Here is a 24447-nt window from a genome sequence, read left to right on the forward strand (position 1 = left end):
AAAAAATATAAATGCTTTTAGATAAAATTTAAAATTTAAATTTTATTTTTTAATAAACATTATATCAAAATATAAAAATAGATATTTCTAATATATGATTTACGTTGTAGGAGGATAATATTATATTAATTATTATATTTACTAATACTACATTATTATGTCAATATATATTATTAATTTTATTAGTAACAAAGTTACTATTAGTTTTATAATTCAATTTATTTAAAATAATATTACAGAAAATATTTTTAGACAAATTTTATCAAAATTATTTTTAGTAAAAATTTACTAAATGGAGGAGGTAAAGTTGTACATTCTCTTTTGCTCCTCCCATAATAATTGCTAATGTATTTTTAACATTTTCCAATGCCGAAGATTTTAATATAAAAAGAACTAGAGGACATGTGGCTTAAAGTTTGTGGGTTGTATAATTTCTCCAAACGACGTAGTTTTGGATCCTGGTTATTTGGAGTGAGGGCCACGTAAAATAGAAAGCCAAATATTGAAAAAAGAAATATTAAGTAAATGAAAGTATTCCGAAAGCCATCTATACATCGAACTCTATTTCCTAATAAATTCCCCGATCGGTTCATTAACATCAAAACCCTGTAGTTACATAGAGGTTCTGTTCGTTCGCCTTTTCTAATCGTCTTCTCCGATTTTCGCCTGTAAACCCTAGATCGCCTATAATGGATGATAGCTGTGCGGTGTGTGCCGATAACCTCGAATGGGTGGCATACGGAGCATGCGGTCATCGGGAAGTGTGCTCGACGTGCGTGGCTCGACTCCGTTTCATCTGTGGCGATCGCCGATGCTGCATCTGCAAGATGGAATCCTCCGTCGTATTTGTTACCAAGGTTAGTTTTCTTTAATATCTCCCTTCTTTTTCCTAATATCAATTTCACTATAAGTCCGATCCGTCGTTTCTAAAATTTCCCCTCTAATCCACTTTATGTTTAATACTCTTTTTAAGTTTGCAATCGTAACTATACTGTTTTCAGTTTATTGTTCGAAAAGCAAATGCTAATAGGAGTGGTGGGCATTCAGATATTCATGTGCTTTGTTCAAATTATGTTGAATACAATCGTAATTTTAGAATCACGACATGATAATCGATGCAGTTGGAACTTAACTTTCCTAGTTATATCTCTTGGTTTATTTCCGCGGAATTTCTTTCAAAACCATACTTGTTAAACACTAAACTTTGTTTGATGAATTTTTGGTGGATGCACGACTTAGAAGAACAAGAATTCCTTCCCATTTTCCTTATTTTCTCTCTTTGCTGTGTTTTTTTTGGGTGTGGGGAGGGTGGGTAGGGGGGCGAAGGGGAAGTTGGGGATGGAGATGGCGAAATTTTTTATCTTCTTTGAGAGAGAACTTTATGGTGGAACAAACTATATTCTTCCTCAAAGTCCAAAATTTTCTGTCCAGACTGGGAAGAATAAATGGAACTGAAATATTTCGTTGCATGGAGTAATCACTAAAAGTCCTTTTTGGTTTAATGTTGAATCCCTCGTTCGTCACCATCCTCTTTTCCTGCATTCTACTGCCTGTATGCAGTTTGTCACCATTTTATTTTTCATTGTCACATAGACTGAATATACATGTTAGTTGGGGCTTTGACTTGTATTCGAGTTTCAGTAATGGAAATTAGCTAAGAATGAGGGAGTAACTAGAGAAAGGTCTTCCGTATTTGTTGCATATGTTGTTAAGAGACTTCGAATAAGAATCATTTCCTTTTGCAAACTTCTTTTCAACATGTCTTGGACCAGTAATTAACTCTGGTAGAACCGCACAAAAACTGTGTACATCATTTTTTTCCAGTATATGCCAGCTCATGAATCATGAACTTTAAGAGTATATCAATCTTTTTTTGCTCCTTTTTTCTTAATATTGCTTGAATTCTTTTAACATGTGGGTGATAACTTTGTGCAATTATATTTTTGTTTTGCATGAATTTATAAATATCTTATGAAATTTAGTTAACATGTAATAGAAGTAGATGTTATGTTTAATATTTAGAGTATTTTGAAGTAGCATGTAATTTTAAAGTGTTAAGTAAGCTTCCATTATTATTTAGTTATAATGAAAAAGGGTGTATTGGCTTTAGACAATAATTCCATTCCATTCTTTTTCACTTACAATCCAAACCGGGTAATACTTCAAGTACTATCTTATCCAAATAAGGGGAGATATCTTTGTTCTTTTTCGTTCTGTTTCTTAATCCCTTATCCCCTCTCCCAAACAGAACCTTCAAAAAATTTGTTGTTGATCCATTGTTCTTGCCTTCTTGGGTTTGCTGCTACTTGGTCAGTGATTCTAGTGAGAAGTGAATTTGAGATTGGCTCTGTTTCATTGCTTTCTCTCTTCATTTCTTTTGATACTATACCTTCACCTTATAGAACATTGCACCTCTTCTATTATTGCAGGCATTGGGTGACTATACAAGGGTGATAAGTGACTTTTCAGTTTTCCCCTCAGAAGTGAGGGAGGGTCAATTAGGATCCTTCTGGTATCATGAAGACACCCAAGCATTCTTTGATGATGTGGACCACTACAAAATGATAAAGGCTATGTGCAGACTTTCATGCAGTGAATGTGACAAGATGGAAGAGCAATCAAATGATGGGCCAAAGCGACGGGCAAGGTTTAGAAATATTGAACAGTTAAAGGGTCATTTATATCATCGACATAGGTTGCATATGTGCAGTCTATGTCTGGAAGGAAGGAAGGTAACACAGTACAAACTGGCATGTTTTCAGTCACGACATATAGGCTGTGATATGTCTGTCTTGCATGTGTTTATATCAGTTTCTGACAGACTTTTTTTATCCTTCCTTAATAATGGATGGTGCAGTCTTCTCACTAGCCCTGTCATATGAAACAGGTTTTTATTTGTGAACAAAAATTGTATACAAGAACGCAACTTAATCAGCATATAAGCACAGGTGACTCCGAGGTGGATGGAAGTGAAAGTGAAAGAGGTGGCTTCATGGGACATCCCATGTGTGAGTTTTGCAAGACTTCATTTTATGGAGATAATGAGTTGTACTCGCATATGTCTACAGAGCATTATACCTGCCACATATGCCAAAGGTAAGGCATTTTATGCTGGTCAAATTGGGATTTCTGGTAATGTCACGTGTCTTGTATGGCAATAACCAGTTCAATATTTCATGTAGGCAGCATCCGGGACAATATGAATATTATAAGAATTATGATGATTTGGAGGCAAGTTACACTATTTTCTATGCCAGTGAGATGAATCTGTTCTTAAAACTGTTGTATTCTGACTCTGTAAATGACTTATCATCTGTCTGTAACAGATTCACTTCGGTCGAGAGCATTTCCTTTGTGAAGATGAAGCCTGCCTTGCCAAAAAATTTATCGTCTTTCAAACTGAAGCCGAAATGAAGGTGACTCCTCAATAAGTGTGCTGTACTTATATTTGTGTGTTCTAGAGCAAGTTGCGTTGCCTGTATATGAAATTGTGCATGTTTATGGATCAAATTGATTTTTTTTAACCAGATTCTGTAATAGTCCTAAATTATATTCCTGTTTTTGCTTACAGAGGCATAATACAATTGAACACGGGGGGCGTATGTCTCGTTCAAAGCGTAATGCCGCTCTTCAGGCATGTATTTCTTTAAGATGCTGATTTCAAAATTTATGTTCATTTTTAGTGATTTTCATTTCATCCAGTGATGTGCATTTTCCTTGTAGATAAGTTTGCACTAATTAGGTTTGTTTTGCTCTCTTTCCAGATCCCAACTAGCTTTCGATATCGGAGAAACAGTGAACAAGATAGTCGTCGTGGAAGGGGCAGAACATTCCGACGCGAACATGGTGATGATGAACTTTCTATTGAGATGGCTAGAACAGAGAGCACATTCCATGATCAATTATCATCAGCTATTGCCCAATCGTTGTCAGACAATCTAGGGGCTGACGATATTGATTCCATCATACAGCCTTTTGAATCATTGACAACAGCAGATGTAGAATCATCTTCAAGATACCTTCAGGCTTTGGGCCACAACTCTAGGAATGTGGCTCTGGAAGAATCTTCATTTCCTCCCCTTCCTGTTGGCCCAAGTAGCACCCGACAAAAACCCAGATCAAATGATTTACATGATAAAAGCATGGCAGCGCACCTACGCCGCCAAAACAATGAAAAAGTAAATGTTATAAATTCAGGGGCAGCATGGCCAGCAACAAATCGTGGGCCTATCCAAGCATCAAGTAGTTCATCAAAGGTTAGGCCTATAACTAATATTGTCCCTACTACATTAAATACAAGTTCCTCGCCTGCAGTACCAAGCTATGCAAGCTCTGCACAAACTCAGCATCCAGTGCGACCTGCAACAGTTCGTGGACTTGTATCAGCTGGTTCTCCATGGAGTTTAGGTACCGCCAATGTGGTAACCCAATCTTCATCTGCTCCTAATCTTTCTGAGAACAGACAGTTGGAACATTCTGATTTTGATTTTCCTCTGGTTTCTGCAACACAAATGCACGTGTCGCATTCGAATGGCCAGGCTTTGCTGAATGTCGAAGATGTCCACACTGCAAACAAATCTTTGGTGGAAAAGATGCAGGCAGCCCTTGAATATAATGAAGAAAAATATACTGCATTTAAAGATATATCAGGGCAGTATCGCCAGGGTTTGATTGACACAAGAACTTATTTGGATTATGTGAAGCAATATGGCTTGTCCCATCTAGTGCTTGAGTTGGCTAGGCTCTGTCCCAATGCTCAGAAGCAGAAAGAGCTGGTTGAAACTTACAATGCTAGCTTGAGGAGTGACACTCTGGAAGAACAGGGTTGGACTAAGAGTACAGGCCGATCAAAGGATAATAGTGGGTCTAAGAAAAAAGGTAAAGGGAAGGCTATACTTTCAGAAGATACTAATTCCAAGGGTGCATTAGCAGACAGTGTAATCGGCATGGTCAGGAAGTTGCAGACAACTTACAAGTCTTCAGAAGAAGAGGTAGAGGTGCTATCAAAGGATGGTTACCGTTCTTCCAAAGGTAAATCAAAGGCAACAGTCGATGAGCAACCACGAGAGCAAAATTTGGTTAGTCAACCAGGGGCAGAACCAGGTGGCCAGAATGGTGTCTCATCAGCAGCTGGAGGTGGATTAGGGGAAGGTGGTGGTGGTAGTAAACAACGGAAAAAGACCTCAAAGTTCCAGAGAGTGCGGTTGGGTGATGGCTCAATGGCAGCATTATTAGATCTAAAAAATTCTGATCCACAGGAAAACAGATTGAACGGTAACCAGAATCACAATGGACTGCCTGTACGAGGTGTGTGGCGGAAGGGGGGTGGTCAGAAACTCTTCCTCTAGACATGCTGCCAAAGATATGTTAGCAAAAACTAGTTTGGGCTTCGATGTTTTTAGAAGTCCTTGTGCCAGATAGGGAACCCAATGTTTGTCAAGATTTTCAATATTTTCTGACCATTGGGGTTGTTAGATTGATGTCTGGGGAAAAAATTTTGAAAGGTGGTAGTTGGTGTAAACATATCTCACCAACGGACATTGAAGTGTTCATATTCTATATACAAATTAGAAGGTTTGGTAAAATTTGGAAGGTGTTCGGTGATTTGTTTTGTTGTACTCCCGAGATGTTTATTTTATTTTTATTTATTCTTTTTCTAAATAAGGAGGGATGGAATTCTATTCTGTAATTTGAACACTCCAATTCACCATGAAACTCTTTAGTTCTTTGTTTCCTCTGTTTAATAAAACGCTTAAGGGAAAGTTCTTTTGCCCATTTTAAATCTCAACAATTGGCAAGCATGAGAGGAATTTTTACCCTCATGGAGCCACAATTCAAGGGCTCTCTTCTGCACTTGACAAGTTTTATCAACATTGGCTCTAATTTCCCTCACGTAATCGTTAGTCAAATCATGTAGTGCATGATGAGGTTTTGCGTCACCACCTTTTAAGTTTGTCAAATTGTCATGATATTGTTTTTTTCTCATATAGAACGTAATACTACACAACTAGGAACCTGGAGTAAATTGACAAACATATGCAACTACTTGTAACAGGGAAATTTCTGTATATATATATTTTTGCAACATACTGTCGGAAATGACTTTCAACTCATTTCTCATACATAATTTACAAAGTCAATCATAATACATGCAGTCCTCATAAGTTCTAAACATTTTATCAACTGAGAACTGCATAATTTTACTGCTAATTTACAAACATCAATATTCAAGAATTTGACTACCAGAATGTCCGAACGTTTTCTCACTGCTGTAGCACATGTAAAGAAATCCATCTTCATCCTTGTACGACTCATAGACCGAATCCATCAAAGTAGCTGCAAATTAGCTCCATATCAGCAGATTGTCTCAAAAATAATTTAAAGAGATGGTACTCAAGAAACATCTAATAGATGATACCTGTTGGAGGTAAAGTATTCTTCACAAAGACAAATATAGCTCTCCCAGGTGCCACATGAAGCCTGTTACTTAAGACGTGAATGAATTGCCCAACAGACATGTCTCTGGGAACCAGATATCTGCTCATAAAATAAGGAGAACTTAGATTAGGATAATTACCATATATGGAAATATTTACGTGAAACAGAATACTTGGCATTTGAACAAAATGAATTTACAAACAAAGAGCAAAATTTATTTGCCAATTTCATTTTTATTCACATTCTATACATGAAGGTTCAAATTTGCAATGAGTTGGTTCTGAATATGATGAAAGTTTTATTCCAAAATTTATCAGCTCACCAACATTTAGCATTATTTCACCAGTAAACAAATTTAAGATTCTGAGCGGATTTACCACTTTATTGAGACACGATAATTATGAACAAAGACACACCCTTTCATCATGCACATTAACCAACTACAGTTTATACTCTGCATCTAATAACTAAACCCTAGGGCTTTGTTTGGAATAAAGAAACAATAAACTTAGTTTGATATCTAAATAAATTGAACAATAAATTTATTTACAAATGAACTTTCTTATTTTAAATAAATCAGGAATTTCTACAATGCTTTCAGAATTCAATTAAATCCCTATATTTTGAGAAACACAAACAAGATTGCAAAAAAATAATTTAAACTTCTATGTAAATATGACACCTTCACCACCCAAACATGCTTGGTGTTTGTGAGAACCTTTTGAATCGATCCAAAAGTACCAACTGCATCTGGACTTCAAATGTTTTAGCTCTTACCATTACTGCTCGTAGATATAGATGGGAGTTAGGGAAGGGTAGCTTGCTTCACTTCTCCCAGGCTACCTGCACATGTTATTTGCCCGTGAAGCAAATAATCACACCTATGCTCCAACTGATTAGGATAGAGGAAGGACAAAGACCACCAATCACCTTAGACTTCCCCCTAAACTCTCAAGTTCCTTTCAACATTCTTCTAAATTTGGTAGGTTTTGAAACGCACTTGCTCAAATCTCATATCGAAATCATTTTAAAATAAATTCCAGTACTTGAATCGTTCTAAACTTAGAAACAAAAATTTGGAAATTGATTCTACATTTCTGTCGCAGAGTGCATTTGTTTTATATGAAAACAAACGGGGAAGTTCCACAAACAAACAAGTTGGTATGTGAAACACCCAACTTCTGAGGACGGATATGACTCAGTTTTGCTCAGTCTAAAGTCAATTTTGCTTGCTGAATATTAATAATTCTTCTCATACTATGGTTATAAAGCTACTGATTCTAAACCTGGTCAATGATTACATTGACATCTTCTATGTATTCACCACTGAAGAGTAGATTTTCTCGACCAACAACACCTCATTCTCTAGGTTGAAGTTCATATAGTGGTTTAGTCCAATCATTTGGGCACCAGTGCATTGCTGTTATGCCAGCAACAATGTGGCTGAGGACCCTAAGTTTAAAAACTAATGACCTTCAAATTACTAGTGTAATAAACTAAACATTTCTACTGAGAAAAAAGTTACTGAACACTAAGAAAAAATCTACTCCACCATTGTTAGCTCTACTAGCAAGAAAAAAGATAAGATATTAGCAAAAAGATTAGAAAGACTATCTCATGATAATAGCGCTAATAGAATATATTAAATAAGAGGCATCTCATTCACCAAAATTGACTTGTAAGCAGTTCAGTTGAAGCTTACTTCTTCTTTTCCATCTCAGGAAGGTCAGTCTTTGAGTACCTCTCAACAATTACCTGCAGAGTGAATAATCTCTCTAATTTAGCAGCCAATCAATTTCCAAAAAGGGCAAGCAAAATTTAAAAGCAGTATCTTAGAATCTGAGTAACAAATTAACCACATTGAATCAAACAACCTTTCTTAAGCCCATAAGGACATTTCAAGCAGAATTCTTGCCCCGCGGTGGGCGAGTTTATATTTTCTGTGTTCTTTTTCTTTCAAAAAGAAAAAAAGGACATTTCGAGCAGATTGTATTAGTTGGCTAACATTTTCTTTATCATCTTTCCTATCCAGGTAAGTCATCTGCTAATGCTTTTCAATTCATACATCATGAACCCAGGGAATCCAATCTCTTTATTCCACAGCTAAAGTTCCTTTGCAAGTGATAAACATTAATCATCAAAAAAATCAGAATTCTCAATTTATAGAACAAATATAAAAACACATATCTTAATGCATCTCAAATTATTAAAACAGAAAAAAGATCGAGCTACTTGTCCGAAGCAATAATGTAAAGAATGGGAATTCATAATAAATTCCCAGGAAGAGATTATTCAGGACCATATTTTAGGGTTCGAATAACTATCGAGATGATCCAATTAACATATCGATCAGAAAAAGAAGAACACTACAAAAAAGTTAAAAAGTGTAACGGTTTTAAAATATGGACTTACGGGAACTCGATTAGGATACTTTCCAATAATATCGCGTGATTCTTCGAGCCTTTCTTCTGTAATAACGGGTTAAGAAAGTAGACAATTTTCCACAAAATTAGACGACAGTAAACAGAGTTAGAAACCAAACATGAAAGAAGAGAACATACCGAAAGTGAATTCGTCCTTGAAAGACTCTGTCTTTCCCATCTTTGCCTGTGTCGATAACTCGAAAGCAAGACGGAAACGCAAATGGATAAGTACGGATCGGTGCACAGGAAGATAACCCGTGCAAGCTAGGAATCACGTCATTTAAGAAATAGGTTAGCTTCTATCAAAAAATCATCAAGCGGGGATAGCTCAGTTGGGAGAGCGTCAGACTGAAGATCTGAAGGTCGCGTGTTCGATCCACGCTCACCGCATTTCTTTTTCCAATTTCGAGTTTATTTTTTTGAGGCTACCGAGGGTCCAACCCATTAGCTTAAAACTTCTTTAGGGAAGCTAAAATGAAAGAACAGGCCATAAGCTTTGAATAAAAGCTCATAAAAAGAGAAACAGGCGGACTGGGCAGCGGCTATGGCGGAGCGGCAGCAGAGCAAGTTGCACCTCCATTGCGGGCAATACCTCGGCGAAATCTCTGCCCTTTATTTTCTCCTTCCTCCTTCTGGCCTCTCTTTTCTTCCCTTTCTCATTGCTGGTTCGCTTTTCCCTCCTCAGTCCATCAATTCCTTCTACATAGTTAGACACACACACACACGCACACCCCCCTTTATTTTGAGCTCAGTTCAATGAAAACCAGCAGGAGTAGATATTTTTTCGTTCTAACGGTCACAACAGTTTGCTGATTTTTAATTATTGATTTGTTGCTATTTAAAAAAAATTAAAAGCAGGTTCTGGTTCACAAATTCTGCTTTATGAGTTGGAAACGGGCCAAATGATACGTTCATTTCACGTATTTGAAGGAATTCGTGTCCATGGAATTACTTGTAGCTCTGTTATTTGCAATGAAGGATCATTGTCCGTTAAGCTCGCTTACAAGCTAGCTGTTTTTGGGGAAAAGAGAGTGAAGCTTTTTAGCTTAAACGTTGAAGTGGCCTTGACTTCCGAAGCTCAATCAGAAGTTCTTGTGGATTTAAACTTTGTTCATTCCTTACCGAGGTTTAATAATTGGGTTTTGGACGTTTGTTTCCTGAAGGTCAAAGTTTGCTACTTTTCGTTTGACTACAATGCTTCACCGAATTTGGAAAAGATCATGCTTACTGTTTTGTCCTTTGTTATTTTTTTTCCCATTGCTAACAGGGGTGTCAAGAAGAGGATTGTCTTGCTATAGGGTGCAGTGATAATTCTGTTTTTTGTTGGAATATTTCAGAGTCCAGTGTGATTCTCGAAGTTCAATCTCCGGGTCAGTTCTTTTCCTTTTCTTTTTGATAATCAGATTAAAATAAGGTTTGGACCATTAGATTTCATCATCTCCATCTTGTTGCATTGCAGACAGGTGCCTTTTATATTCCATGCGGTTATGGGGTGATAATCTTGAACATCTCCATATTGCATCCGGCACTATTTACAATGAGGTGGCTAATCTTCCTAAAATCTGCACTGCTTTATTTGTACGATTTTTGAGGGGTGAACATCAATCTACTTGATTTTCTTCTTTTACACATTGTCTTCACTGCCTCACAATTGGTTATTGCGTCTAACAAAAATGGATTTTTTTTTTTTTTACATTGAAATGAAATTTGTTCTTCCAATTAATCACTGAGATGCCCAATGTCTTTTTTATGTCATTGTTTTGGACAGATTATTGTTTGGAAAGTGGTCTCTGTCTGCGGCACTCTGGAAGACCAAACAAAGCTTAATACTTCATGCTCTAATAGTAGCAGCCTTTATTTTAAGCAGTATGAAGCTGTTCATATATGTAGACTTGTTGGACATGAAGGTTCAATATTTCGCATAGAGTGGTCTTCCGATGGATCTAAACTGGTGTCTGTCTCTGATGATCGTAGGTGAGTAAGTTTTTAATGATTCTATTGTCCTCTTTTTTTCCCTGCTTTGAGTTATCCAAATCAATGACATGATTTCGACATGGTTATAGTGCCCGTATTTGGACTATTGATGTTGAACGGAAATATTCTGATAACTTGGAGGAGGATGTTGGCCAAGTGCTATTTGGTCATAATGCTCGGGTTTGGGACTGCTGTATCTCTGATTCTGTAAGCTTCATATGATCATGGTGTGCTCACTTTTCTTTGTGTTCATTCTGGTTCATAAGAAAACCAGCTTTAAGAAAGAAAATCACAGTTTATGGCATAAGTGATAATCTGATTCTATATTATGTCATTTACAGTTGATTCATTTCTTACTCTTGACCATAACACTCACAGTTGATTGGTGCTTTAGTTCTAGTGTATTTAGCATATTAGTAACCTCCTTTTCTCTTCTAGTGTCTAGTGCCACAGAAATAACAATTTATGACACAAGTGAAAATTCCTGACCCTGTGTTTCATCATCAAAGTTTACTTGTTTTGATGTTTCTTTTTATTTTAGACTTGCAAACATTCTTATGAATTTTCCATTTCATCCACAGTGGATATTGGTGCTTTAGATATAGTCTTTATATTAATAATCCCCCTGTTTTAAAAAAAATGTTAAGTTTAAAGAAAATACCCACACAGAATGCAGATTAAATCAAACGTAAGAGATAAAGAACACAGGAGAATTTAAATGTGTTTTGGCAATGGGCCATGCCTACTCTATGGAATCACCAGTGAACTTTTCAATTTTGAACTTTTGACAGCTAAATCTTACAACTAGATTTTTCCTACATAGAGAGAAATGAGAAAATTCAAAATTACAAAAATGCCCTCATATAAGAAGCTCCCTAGGCTCTGCATAAACCCTCACCCTTTATCAGCACCTTTTTGAGAACCGTAATCTCTCTAAATATGAGCACAGCTCAACATTTAGTGCCAAAATATGATATGTAAACTTATAGAAATTTTTTCCTGTCTCATTATTGAATGTCGAAGACTAGATTTGGGATGATTTTCTCTTCTTTGACTACTGTTAGTTAATTGTCACTGCTGGCGAGGATTGTACATGTCGTGTGTGGGGATTAGATGGTAAGCAGCTTAAGATGATCAAGGAACACATGTAAGTTGTGAGAGTGTGTTCTGGCTTCTGATTTCTGGTGAAAATATGTTAATTGAATTCTATGTTTATTATTCAGAGGAAGGGGCATATGGAGATGTTTGTATGATCAAAAGTCTTCACTTCTTGTTACTGCTGGGTTTGACTCTGCAATCAAAGTACATCTGGTGCATAAATCTTTGAGTGAGAAACTGGATGAATATACAGAGGAAAATGAGTTTATTGAGAGAACAGAGCTATCTACTATTCATATTCCAAATTCATCAGAATGTTTTGGACCTATGGACAGGTAAGTAAGTCTTTAATTTTAGGATGTCCTCAAGGCAACCCTTGATATTAAGAATGCCCCAGTACTCAATTTCTTGAACATAAACATAATGTCTTCTCAATCAAAAGCTTTGCTTTATGGAAGAATAACACATCTCATATATAAATTTGATGGTGGTAAAGGATAATTCACATCAGTGAAGGATTTGCTTCTGTCTTGCCGGAAGGTTTTTTTTTTGGGCATGTGTTTGTCAACAATCTTCATTCAATAATTGAAAAATGTGGCGTTGTAATAATTCATTAGGTGGTTAAGATCATTCAACTGTAACCCTTTTGTGTTTCACGGGAAACATTCTTCTAAAGATGCCTTCTTGTTCCTTGTGCAATGGATGTTTTTGTTGTCTTTGAGCATTCCTACATTTTCTTCTATCTATTGATTGACATTATTAGCTGCTTTCTTGCAGCAAAAGTGAGTATGTACGTTGTCTGCGGTTCAGTTGTGAAGATACCATTTATGTTGCTACAAACCATGGTTATTTGTACTGTGCTCAATTATCCAACACTGGGAATGTAAAATGGACCAAACTAGTTCACATCAAAGAAGGTGGACCAATTGTTTGTATGGAATTGTTGTCCAGAAATACACCTGGCTATTCCTGTAGTTTAGACGATTGGGTGGCTCTTGGAGATGGTAAAGGAAACATGACTGTTGTGAGAGTTACTTATGATGCTTATACTACTAAAGTGGGCTATGAACTCACCTGGTCTGCTGGACCAGAGAGACAACTCTTAGGAACCTTCTGGTGCAGATCATTGGGATATAGGTAATGACTTCTCACTACTAAGTTGTCCAAAAGGAACTTTTTGTCAAACTGATGCTCTTATTTGCAAGGTCATCGGAGCTTAAACTCAGCGATCTATTTGTATTGGACTGTAAATATCTAGGGTTAAAAATTTGCCTGTTGTTGGTTTATATATGACCTAGATTGATCTTTCTGCATTTTACCTTTTTTTGTGAAATAGATTTTTCTGCATATTACTGTTTCCTAGTGTAAAAAATAGCATTTTGGAGTCGGTTCTGCCACTTTTAAATGCTTTCCGCCGGGCCAGTCTGCAAGCCTAACAACAGTACCAATAATGGCATTGTTGGCTAAAAGATATCTAAGCGTATTGTTTCATTAGGGATGTTACAAAAATAGAGATATTAAAAGATGAATTTTGTTGTGTGTAGGTATGTTTTCACTGCAGATCCAAGAGGGATCTTGAAGTTGTGGAGGTTATCTGATCCTGTAGCATCTGTTTCTTGTGATTCTTCGAAAACTTGTGATGTTTCTCTTATAGCGGAATTCTCCTCATGTTTTGGGGCACGGATAATGTGTTTGGATGCCTTGGTTGAAGAAGAGGTATTTGGTTTTCATAATTTCTTCATTATTCTGTTTGAATAAAATTCTAAAATTTCTGGGTTAAGCTTGGGCTCAAACATGCTGTATGAATTGACAGAAAGTTTTCTCTGGCCAACTTATGGGAAAAAAAAAAAAAACTTCAAAGAGAAGGTAGCCTATTTTGTCATCTTTTGAGATGCCACCTGTGCTCCAATGTAGGTTGTTGATGAAATGCAAGTGCATAATGTGAACGAATAGTAATTCTCCATTTCATATAAGGACAAAATTTAGACAGATTAAGCAAATCAAAATTGTAAAATTAATTTTATCTTGAAAAGGGGACCAAAAATATATCATTGTTAAAGAAAGGTGAAGAATTTTAGATTTCAAAAATGAAAAAAATTCCAAGTCTATCTTTGAAAAGGTTGATGTGATAACTTAGCCCAAAAAAAAACATCTTATTATTATTTCAAGTAACAAAAAAGGAGGGGGAGGGGCACAAAGCCAAAACCAAAAGATAGAAAACAACCATAAAGAAGATGACAGAGAAGGTGAGACCATGTACTAGGGCCATGGAATACTCTAGCTTTAATGGATTGTCAGATGTGATTAATAATAAGTGCCATAGCTACTCAGTTTAGTACTTTCTTTATGCTGAAATCTGATTAATATATTTTCTTGATGAAATTCTATACTTCAAATTTCTACAGGTGCTGGTCTGTGGAGATCTACGTGGTAATCTGGTTCTATTCCCTTTGTTAAAGGACCTGTTGACAGGCATGCCTTCTGCACTAGGAGTGAAAATAACTCCGATAAATTATTTTAAAGGCGCTCATGGTATTTCAAATGTGTCCAGTCTTTCATTTGGTAGATTAAGCTCCAGCAAGATAGAAATATGCTCGGTATGGTAGAATTCATAGTTATGCATATTAATTATTATCTGACAAGAAACATTGGAAATTCTTGGGGAGTTTTAGGCATACTTTTCATCTCTTATGACATCACTAGAACAAAAGAGCATAGTCTGTCTTAAGGAATTGCTATGAATATCAGTGCAATAAAAAGATTGTCTAATGCATACTGCTCATCACTTGTATAACTGGAAGAAAAGAGAATATTATCTTAAGGAATTACTATTAATATCAGTGCGAAAAAAAGCAAGTAATTGGTTTTTTCTTCCGAGAGTAAGATAGTGAAACTTATTGGTGATTTGGAGAATAACCTGTTAAAAAGAGTGTATTATATGTAAATTAGGTTAAAAGGTATTAGAGTAAATGACAACCTATTTAATTAATTATTTATTTTCTTTTTCTACTCTAGAAAACCTATATATATATATATATAGAATTATGACATTCAATAAAATATATGTTCAACCATTTCTAACATTGTCGCAGAGCTCGAAGAAAAAAACCCTAAGCCTCCCTCACAAATTCTTGCCTTTATTGCCGAAATAAGATACAAAACCCTAAGGGGCCAGCCTTCATTGCCAGCCACCGCCATCCGGCTGCTAGCTCCAAGATTGGCCTTCATTGTTGGCAGCCAGAATCCTCCAACTGCGCCTCCAGCCACCCTCAATCTCTGTCCAACCGTGCATCCACCATCTTTCCGCGCACTATCCAGCCAGCTCTGTTGCTCCTGGCTGCCACACCATCCACTAGCATCTTGTCTGTGCAGGTCAGACCTCCATCATGTCTCCTCCAGGCTGCTAGACCTGCATGCTGACAGCTGCAGCCAATCCCTGTAGCATATGCCACCAGCTGCTGTCCCCTGAAGCCGCAACCACCAACTGTGCCACCAGTCTCAAATTTGCCTCCCTGCCGCAATAGTTGTCACAGTAGTCGAGAAACAACTGGCCGTCACTGTGCAGCTGCCCTTTGCTGTGCCAGCCCCAAACAGTGCCTCCTGCCATGCATTTGGCGCCTCCAGTCACGACTTTACTCAACAACATGATCAATCTAGCTGCACCTCTGCTTTTCTGTGCACAGCCAACAGCCATGCAACCTCCACAAGCTGCGTCTGCCTGTTGCGCACAACCCACAAGCACAGCCAATTCCTCAGACACGTAGTCCTCTGCTGCGGACAATTTGATAATTCCTAAATTTTGCGCTATTTAATTGGTCTTAATTGCCTTATAATATTCAGGTCATGTAAGAGGTTTCATCTTTAGTTACCAGTGCAAAACCCACCATGGCCAATCCATAAAAACCCACATATACAAGCTTGGTGACATACTCAGGGATTTTTTCTTTTTTGACATGGTTTTAAATGCCTCGATTAGACTCTTTGAAAGATTATCGATTATAAACTCAGGAGCCATTGACAATATAACCAACTATTCAAAATACTTTTACACATGTTCTATATCCAATTAGTAAGAAAATTGTTATTGTTGATGTGTTGCTAAACATTATTGCAGGAACGGACAACATTAAACTTAGTCCTACTTTGATTCTAGAGAATGCGTTACACGTTCTTAAGTTTTGTATTAATTTTGTGTCAGTCACTAAATTATCAAATGATTTGAACTGTAAAGTAGCATTTTTTCATTCTCATTGTGAAGAATTAGAACTTGGAGAAGATAATTGGACATGCTGAAGTCAAAAACAAATTGTACTATTTAGACGCACCTAAGTCATCCCTCTTTGCTACTACTTTAGACCCTATAGACAATTTTTGGCTCTACCACAAAGACTTGAACACCCATCTTTTTCAATCCTGAAGATTATTTTTCTTTCGTTATTTAAAAATTTTGTTGGTGAAAATTTACATTGTGATGTATGTGAATTTTCCAAACATAAGCGTGTAAAATTTCTTAATAGTAATGAAAAGTTTTTCATTTTTACTAATCCATTTTCGCATTTGAAGACCATCTCACATTCCTAATGTTTTTGTAATTAGATGGTTTATATCATTTATTGATGATTGTACTTGAGTCACATGATTTTTTTAATTTAAATCGAAATCAAATGTCAACCACATAATACCCTAGTTTTGCAATATAATAAAAACTTAATTTGGAGCCGCATAAAAGATTGCACACTGACGACACAAGACTTTTTTAATCACATATTCTAATCATTTTTTCACCAAGAGGGATTCTTTATGAATTATTTTACATCCATACGCTACAATAATACTGTCACCTACATCATTATACCCTCTAGTATTTTTGATTTCAGAAGTCCTCTAGTAGCACTCTCTAAGTTTTATTTAGAAGTAAGTGTTACAAATCATCTGATCCCTTGAATATTTGAATGTGTAGTCTTTGTCCATATTCACTCCCATTAGAAGGGAAAACTCTATCTCAGGGTCTTGAAATGTGTATTTACAAGATATTCCTCTTCTAATAATGGGTACAAGTGTTACTATTAGTTAACAAAAATTTTATGTGTCTACGAATATCATTTTTATTGAATAAGACTCACATTTCACCAAAGTTTATCTTTAGGGGGATTCTATAGTGGAAGATAAGGATATAGATTTCTGGACTAACTTTACCCTACCATTGTTACCACATACCCAAACACCATCAACACCACCACCATAAGAAAATCCACAGAATCTACAAGAGAACTTGCCCACTCAAGAAATTATACCTGACCTAAATTGACTTAGGTGTATTCAAGGATGATAGGTCCTGATCAGAGTGGAGAATGTGAGTGAAGGAAAATGGGTTGTTTCTGCTTGCAGTGAGAAACAGAATTGATAGGGGTTTTTGATGGAAATTCAATCTACTCTTTTATTCATCTCAAACGTCTTTAAATACAAAAGGAATTAACAGACTTTCCTACTTCTACGATAACATGATGGAATCAAATCTAAAAAATCAGATAACTTAAAACAACTTACAACGACTAGAAATCCTAACTGAAGAACAAATTCAATGACTGGAAATCCTAAGAGAAGATTTTTCTCTGTTGACTGCTTCTGTCTTGACTCTTTCTTCTGCCTGCTTCTGGTCCCCTTTAATTCATAAATTTCGGGTTCTTACATGGCAGTCTTGTTGACCTTCGTGGCTTATCATCACTCCTCCCCTTTTTTAAGAACCTTATCCTCAAAGTTCAACGAGCTAAATTGTTGCAGCTATTCTTGTATGGATTCCCAAGTAGCGTCTTCAGCAGGTAATCCTTTCCATTAAACCAGGCTTTTTTCTACTAGCTTAGCTCCTCGTTTTACCCAATGTGTATCCAGGATCTCTTCTGGTCGGAGAATGACGTGGCCCTCCTCTGTTGTGGCTGACAGCTCTTTTGTGGGGAAAGTTGAATCACCTATTTTTTGCTTAAGCAATGATATGTGGAATACATGGTGAATGCGGGATCCTACTGGCAGCTTGAGTTTGTAGGCCACAACACTGATGCATTGGTCGATTTGGTATGGTCCATAGAAACGACTGATCAGTTTTTGCATTGCTCTCTTAAAAACAGACTGTCGGCGGTACGGTTGAAGTCTAAAAAAGATCCAATCTCCTTGAAACTCAATATGTCATTGTTTTTTATTAGCTGTTTGTTGCATGCGATTGTTTGCGGAATGGAGATTAGCCTTGAGTTGTTGTAGAAGGTCATTTCTTTCTATCAATTGGTGGTCAACTTCATGAACTAGTGTCATACCTTTCTAGTAAAATGGAATGATAGGTGGGGCTCGCCCATAGAGGGCCTAGAAAGGTGTTATCCCAATAGAGGAGTGGTAGGTGGTATTGTACCAAAATTCTTCCTATGGGAGAAGAGAATGTCATTTTCGGGGTCGTTGATTCGCTAGGCACCTAAGATACTGTTCTACACACTGGTTGACCACTTTGGTTTGGCCGTCTGTTTCTGGGTAGTAGGCAGAACTCACTTTTAATTGCGTTCCAGACCTGTTGAAGAACTCATTTCAAAACTTGCTGATAAAAATAGGGTCTCTGTCACCGATTATTGTTCTTGGCATGCCATGCAATTTCACCACACCTTCTATGAATTTCTTGGCTACTATCTTGGCAGTGTAAGGATGGGATAAGGCTAAGAAGTGAGCAGTTTTGCTTAGGTGATCAACCACCACCAATATAGTATCGTTACCATTAGAGCTTGGTAGACCTTCTATGAAATCCATAATGATGTCGTCCCATACTTAGTAGGGAATGGGTAGCGGCTGTAGGAGTCCAGCTGGTGAGAGAGTCTTAGTTTTAGCTCTTTCAAAGTTTCACATGTTGCCACATAGCGTTGGACTACTTGCTTCATTGCGGGTCAGTAAAATTGTTGCACCAGTCGTTTGTAGGTTTGCAAAACTCCCGAACCCCCAACTGAGAGTCGTGGTATCGGTGGAGCAGTTGGGAAATAATCTTGGATCTTGGTGGAATCATGACCCAATGTTTGTAATGAAGCAGTCCATTTTTCTATTGATAGGGCTCCCTGGGTGATCATGAGCCATAGTACTTATCCATTGCATATGTGGGTGTTCTGTTGTTTCCTTTCTGATATCTTTCCAAAGGTGGTGCTCACAGACAAACAAGGCATCTAATGAAGGTCCGTCAACCTGTCTGGAAAGTGTATTTGCGGCCTTATTTTCTTTCCTTTATTTGTAGACAATCTCATAATCATATCCGAAGAGTTTGGATATCCATTTTTGTTGTTCTGGCTTTGTGATGCGTTGGCTTAAGAGGTGTTTGAGGCGTCGGTGATCTGTTTGAATCAAGAACTTGTGGCCCAACAAATATGGTCTCCAAGTTTAAATTACTACTACGATTGCTAGCATTTCCTTTGCGTATGTTGACCATGCTTGCTTGGCAACCCCTAGTGCCCTGTTCATATATGCTATTGGTTGCCCTTGTTGAGTGAGGACAGCCCCAATACCATTTCCTGAGGCGTTTGTCTCTATGGTAAATGGCTCACTAAAATTGGGTAAAGCAAGTGTGGGTGTTGTCGTTATAGCTTGCTTCAACCCTTCGAAGGCAACTTCGGCCTTGTCGTCCCATAAAAACTTTCATTTTTTCAAGAGTTGGGTGAGAGGTTGGACCAATACCCCATAATTTCGGACAAATTTCCTGTAGTAACCGGTTAATCTGAGGAAGCCTCTCAATTCAGTAATAGTCTGTGGTCGGGGCCAATTCAGCATGACTTGTATTTTTCCCTGATCGACCTTGACCCCTAATGGGGTAATGATGTATCTCAAGTATTCCAATTTCTGCTGGCCAAATATACATTTATTCCTTTTGACAAAGAAATTGTGGCTTTTCAATATCTCAAAAAGTTTGTCGTAAGTGTTCCAAGTGAGGAGTCTAATTGGGGCTGTAAACCAAGATGTCGTCGAAAAATACCAATACAAACTTTCTCGAGTATGGTCTGAAGATAGAATTCATCCCTGCTGGAAATGTAGATGGTGCATTGCACAGGCCAAAGGGTATGACGAGATATTCATAATGCGCATTTTGAGTCCTAAACGCTGTCTTCTGAGTATCTGGAGGGTGCATTTTGATTTGATGGTATCCGGATGTTAGGTCGAGATTGGTGAAGAAGGTGGCGTCATATAACTCATCAATCATGTCTTTGACTGTGGGAATAGGGAAATGGTCCTTAATGGTGACCGAGTTCAATGCTCTATAGTTGGTACAAAATCTCCATGTTCCATCCTTTTTCTTAACCAAGAGGACTGGTGATGAAAAGGGATTGATACTTGGTTTGATGATACCCAGTTTTAACATGTCTTGAACTTGTCTCTCAATTTCTGTCTTCTGAAAGTGAGCATATCTGTATGACCTAATATTGATGGGTTCTGTTCTTTCCCTGGCTGGTGGGAAAGAATCAGGCTCTCTGAAAATGTCTTCAAATGCATTAAGAACTTCTTGAAGGTTTGCCTTGGCCATGACCAAGCTTGCTGTGCTGGAGGTTTGCACATAGATGGCAAAGAGTGCATTTTGCTGTCTCATCTCTTTTTCAGAGACTTTCTGTATTAGTCGGCCATTTAACCCCTATAACAGACTTGGCTTGCCATCCCAGATAAATTCCATAGTTATTTTTTTCTAGTTGCACATAATAGATCCTAATTGTTCAAGCCAATGAATCCCTAGAACTAAATCAAGCCCAATCAATGGTAATGAGTAGATATTCAGTTGGAAGATCATACCTTGGATGCCGATATCAACATTTTCGAACCTTCTCTGACAATTGAGCAGTTGGCCGTTGGCTACTTTGATTAGGAAAGGAGTAGGCAGCACCACTGGAAGCTGAAGCCAATCTGCAACTTTGTCACTGATGAAATTGTGGGTTGACTCACTATCAATCAAGGCCACCAGTTGCTGCTTGTGAACGGTGACAAGGACGCGCATGGTGCAGGATGACGACCACCCAGTGAGCGCGTGTAACGATATCTCCAGCTCTTCGGCCGCTCCTTCCTCTTCTTCATTTTCTGTCGCTCCGTCAAGTAGGAGCAGCTGAAGGTTACGACATCGATGACTGTCTGTAAACCTCTCGTCACAGTTGAAACAGATCCCTTGGGATTGCCGACGCTGCATTTCCTCCCACAATATGCGTTTTGGTGCGGTGGCAGGTGGGGTTAGGGCTTGAGGTCGAAACCCGTTGGAACTAGTCGGGTTCAGGGCAAGCAAGCTTCATCCGAACTGGTTGGCCCGCTTCTGCCGATCCAGCTGATCTTCTCTCATCCGGGCTAGGCTGATTGCTTCCTTAAGGGACTTGGGCCTAAACATTTGGATTCCATCAAATATCTAGGGCTTAAGCCCGCCCATAAAGGTCCCAACTAAGGCTTGCTGGGTCCATACCTGCACTTTGTTCCCAAGCCTTTCAAACTCCCGCTGGTAGTCTCTCAATGGGCCTGTTTGTTTGACGTGTGACAGGGCCTCGTCAAATTCTTCTCGTTCAGTTGGCCCGAAACGAGCCCAAAGCTCCTCAACGAACCTGGTCCAGGAAATCACCCTCACTTATTCTCTGTATGCCCTCCGCAGCCAAAACCACCATTGATTGGCTTCACCGTCAAGGAGGAATGCCGCAAGTGACACCTTGTGCTCTTCTTTTATTCTCTGAAATTCGAAAAGCTGCTCGACTCGATTGAGCCAAACAGTCGGATCGTCGGCCGAATAGGTGGGGAAATCGAGCTTGGCTAACTGGGAGTGGAGATTCGTTCGCTCCTTTGTTTTGTCAGTGCGTTCTTCGTGATGTGGTCGGGTTGGAGCTGACTGGTTCATTGGGTAGCTATTGGAGCTTTCTTTATTCAAGACGAGGGTGTTGGTCAGTCTCCGAATGACGTCTTCCAGATGCTAGAGCTTGTCGGCCGTGCCCAATTCCATGCGACTCAGGTGGTCCTGTATGTTGCCGACACTGTGCTCCAAATTTTCTATCCGTTCCTCGTTGGTGGTCATGGTGGCGAGGCTTTGATATCACTAATAGGTCTCGATCAGAGTGGAGAATGTGAGTGAAGGAAAATGGGTTGTTTCTGCTTGCAGTGAGACAGAACTGATAGGGTTTTTGTTGGAAATTCAATATGCTCTTTTATTCATCTCAAACGTCTTTAAATATAAAAAGAATTAATAAACTTTCCTACTTCTACGATAACATGTTGGAATCAAATCTAAAAAATCAGATAACTAAAACAACTTTCAACGACTAGAAATCCTAACTGAAGAGCATATTCAACGACTGGAAATCCTAAGAGCAGATTCTTCTATGTTGACTGCTTCTATTTTGACTCTTTCGTGTCCCCTTTAATCCGTAAATTTTGGGTTCTTATGTGGCACTCTTGCTGATCTTTGGGGCATATCAAAGGACGAAGAATTTGAGTTTTGAGCTTAAGTTAGTCCAAGCATCTGATCTTAATTCGTAAGTCTTGAAAATCCTACATAGTTTGATAATAATATATCTATTGCGCTTCTTAAAAATACCAGGGAATATATCAAACATCTTATTTATCCTATCTCATAATTTGTACCATTTGTAAGTGTTTACAGTCATATAAAAAATATTTAACAAGTTTGCATACTAAGTCTATCCTTAACGCTGTATCTAAGGCATTATCTTGTGAGAAATTGAAACATGGTAAAAATGTGAAAATACAGGCAATAGAGAAGAACTAGACATGACAAGTGGTAGACATACGCAAAGAAAAAAAACTTGTGAGATGCAAGTGGGTGTTCACAATCAAATATATGTGTAGAAAGATGTAGGAAATTAGCTATTATTATAGCTGTCATTTGTTTTGTTCTTTTCTGTACTGTCATGGAAAGGTGAATAACAGGATTAGTGAGGTGTCCTGTACCAATTTTGATTATTCCCTGATCCAAGAAGTTTGTTACAAAGTTGTTGGATTTTTTTTTTCCTGTATAAATCAGCCCATTTGATGCTGAGAATGATAAGCAAAAATTAGAGGAAGAATTCTTTTTCACCTCATCATGAAAAGCTTCATGGTATCAGATCCATAACTGATCCAAGAAAGCCTTCCCGATTACGCCACATATACAAATGGCGACGGATGAGCTTCCACCCTCTCCACCTGAAGTCACCACGGGTTCCTACCTTCCAACACCTGTCATTCATGGCCTAGGAGAATCATCTACGTTGTTTATCACCGGACATAAGCTAAATGGAGACAACTACTTACAATGGTCATCATCTGTTCTGTTATTCATCTAAGGTAAAGGGCGCGACGAACACCTCACCAGGGGAACTCACCCCTCCTTCTCCGAACGACCCGAATGCTCGCTTATGGAAGATTGAGAACAGTATGGTCATGTCCTGACTCGTGAACTCAATGAAACCTGAAATTGGAGAAAATTTCCTATTTTACAAGACTGCACAAGAGATATAGGAAGCGACTCAGGAATTTTACTGCAGTAAGGAAAACATGTCCAACATTTTTGAGGTTGAATCAACGGTCCATGACCTGTGACAGAGCGAATTGAGCGTAGCTCAGTAGTACAATCTCCTAGCTCGCAGCTGGCAACAGTTGGATGTCTTCGAAGAACATCAATGGAGTTGCTCAGCCGAGGCTAAACTCTTCAAGACAATCACGGAGTATAAGTGGGTATTTAAATTCCTGATGGGATTAAACAAGGATCTTGATGAAGTTCGGGGACGTGTCCTTGGTGTCAAACCACTGCTCAGTTTGCGCGAAACATTTTTGGAGGTAAGGAGAGAAGAAAGTTGAAGAAAGGTCATGCTGGGAGGTGCGCATCTCACTCGACTGTATGAAGACAGCTCTGCATTCACGACTAAAACTCACGATTCTCGGACGAAGAAGAGCCGCCCTTGGTGTGACCACTGCAGAAAGCTTGGTCACACTCGCGAGAAATGCTGGAAGCTCCACGGTAAACTAGAGGACAAAAAATCACTAAAACCAGAATCTTTAAACAGCTATCAAGGGCACTGTGCTGCTACAGAGGAGATGTCGCCTACTATTGTGGAAAATAACCTCTTCAGCCCTGAATAGATGGAAGTTCTTCAGCGCCTACTGTCCCAGAAAAGGTTGTCTTTATCCATTTCAATGGCTTCGATGGCTCACAAATGTAATAATTTTGGCTTATCAGTTTATTCTACTAGAAAACAAATTTGGGTTGTGGATTCAGGGGCATCTGATCACATGACTAGGGATGCTTTACTGTTCCATCAATACAGTCCGTGTAAAAAAGACTACTCAATCAAAATCGCTGATGGATCTCTCTCTAAAGTTGCCAGAATAGGTTCTGTGATGTTATCATCTCACTTAACTCTTTATTTTATTCTCCATGTTCCTAATCTTGATTGTAACTTACTATCTGTAAGCAAGTTGTGCAAAGAAATGAACTGTGTGGCTAAGTTTGTTTCTGATCTATGTGAATTTCAGGATTCAGACTCGGAGA

General features: G+C 38.1%; 3 protein-coding genes and 1 non-coding gene across 4 annotated transcripts in view; 3 read left to right on the forward strand and 1 right to left on the reverse strand.

The window, feature by feature from the left end:
* Positions 1-544: 544 nt before the first annotated feature.
* LOC110813206 (RING/U-box superfamily protein) lies at positions 545-5775 on the forward strand. The gene is made up of 7 exons (XM_088220398.1): positions 545-857; positions 2430-2732; positions 2888-3096; positions 3183-3231; positions 3327-3416; positions 3572-3634; positions 3765-5775. The coding sequence occupies exons 1-7, from the start codon at positions 690-692 to the stop codon at positions 5346-5348; spliced, it is 2466 nt and encodes an 821-aa protein (XP_088076524.1). The 5' UTR covers positions 545-689; the 3' UTR covers positions 5349-5775.
* Positions 5776-6043: 268 nt separating this feature from the next.
* APG8H (Ubiquitin-like superfamily protein) lies at positions 6044-9153 on the reverse strand. The gene is made up of 5 exons (XM_022040269.2): positions 9000-9153; positions 8851-8906; positions 8141-8193; positions 6419-6537; positions 6044-6336 (listed from the first exon to the last, which is right to left on the reverse strand). The coding sequence occupies exons 1-5, from the start codon at positions 9037-9039 to the stop codon at positions 6221-6223; spliced, it is 384 nt and encodes a 127-aa protein (XP_021895961.1). The 5' UTR covers positions 9040-9153; the 3' UTR covers positions 6044-6220.
* Positions 9154-9178: 25 nt separating this feature from the next.
* Positions 9179-9251, forward strand: TRNAF-GAA (transfer RNA phenylalanine (anticodon GAA)). Its single transcript has one exon. It is a non-coding gene; the product is annotated as a tRNA-Phe (tRNA).
* Positions 9252-9331: 80 nt separating this feature from the next.
* LOC110813205 (Transducin family protein / WD-40 repeat family protein) overlaps positions 9332-24447 on the forward strand; it is a 30538-nt gene continuing 15422 nt past the window's right edge. The window contains exons 1-11 of the mRNA XM_088220397.1: positions 9332-9526; positions 9720-10024; positions 10129-10231; positions 10321-10403; positions 10630-10835; positions 10925-11042; positions 11900-11982; positions 12059-12268; positions 12711-13070; positions 13478-13649; positions 14339-14530. Coding sequence (XP_088076523.1) covers positions 9406-9526; positions 9720-10024; positions 10129-10231; positions 10321-10403; positions 10630-10835; positions 10925-11042; positions 11900-11982; positions 12059-12268; positions 12711-13070; positions 13478-13649; positions 14339-14530 — 1953 coding nt within the window. The 5' untranslated portion in view covers positions 9332-9405. The remainder of the gene's footprint in view (positions 9527-9719; positions 10025-10128; positions 10232-10320; positions 10404-10629; positions 10836-10924; positions 11043-11899; positions 11983-12058; positions 12269-12710; positions 13071-13477; positions 13650-14338; positions 14531-24447) is intronic.

The sequence above is a fragment of the Carica papaya genome, chromosome 5 (assembly GCF_054855325.1).
Source record: "Carica papaya isolate Zhongbai chromosome 5, ASM5485532v1, whole genome shotgun sequence".
Classification (NCBI taxonomy): Eukaryota; Viridiplantae; Streptophyta; class Magnoliopsida; order Brassicales; family Caricaceae; genus Carica; species Carica papaya.

Coding starts and splice junctions, on each gene's coding strand:
- LOC110813206 (XM_088220398.1), top strand. CDS start 690: ATGGATGATAGCTGTGCGGTGTGTGCCGATAACCTCGAATGGGTGGCA. Junction 858..2,429: donor CCGTCGTATTTGTTACCAAG/GTTAGTTTTCTT, acceptor CTATTATTGCAG/GCATTGGGTGACTATACAAG. Junction 3,635..3,764: donor AGCGTAATGCCGCTCTTCAG/GCATGTATTTCT, acceptor CTCTCTTTCCAG/ATCCCAACTAGCTTTCGATA.
- APG8H (XM_022040269.2), bottom strand. CDS start 9,039: ATGGGAAAGACAGAGTCTTTCAAGGACGAATTCACTTTCG. Junction 8,907..8,999: donor CAAGGACGAATTCACTTTCG/GTATGTTCTCTT, acceptor CCGTTATTACAG/AAGAAAGGCTCGAAGAATCA. Junction 8,194..8,850: donor AGTATCCTAATCGAGTTCCC/GTAAGTCCATAT, acceptor TTCACTCTGCAG/GTAATTGTTGAGAGGTACTC.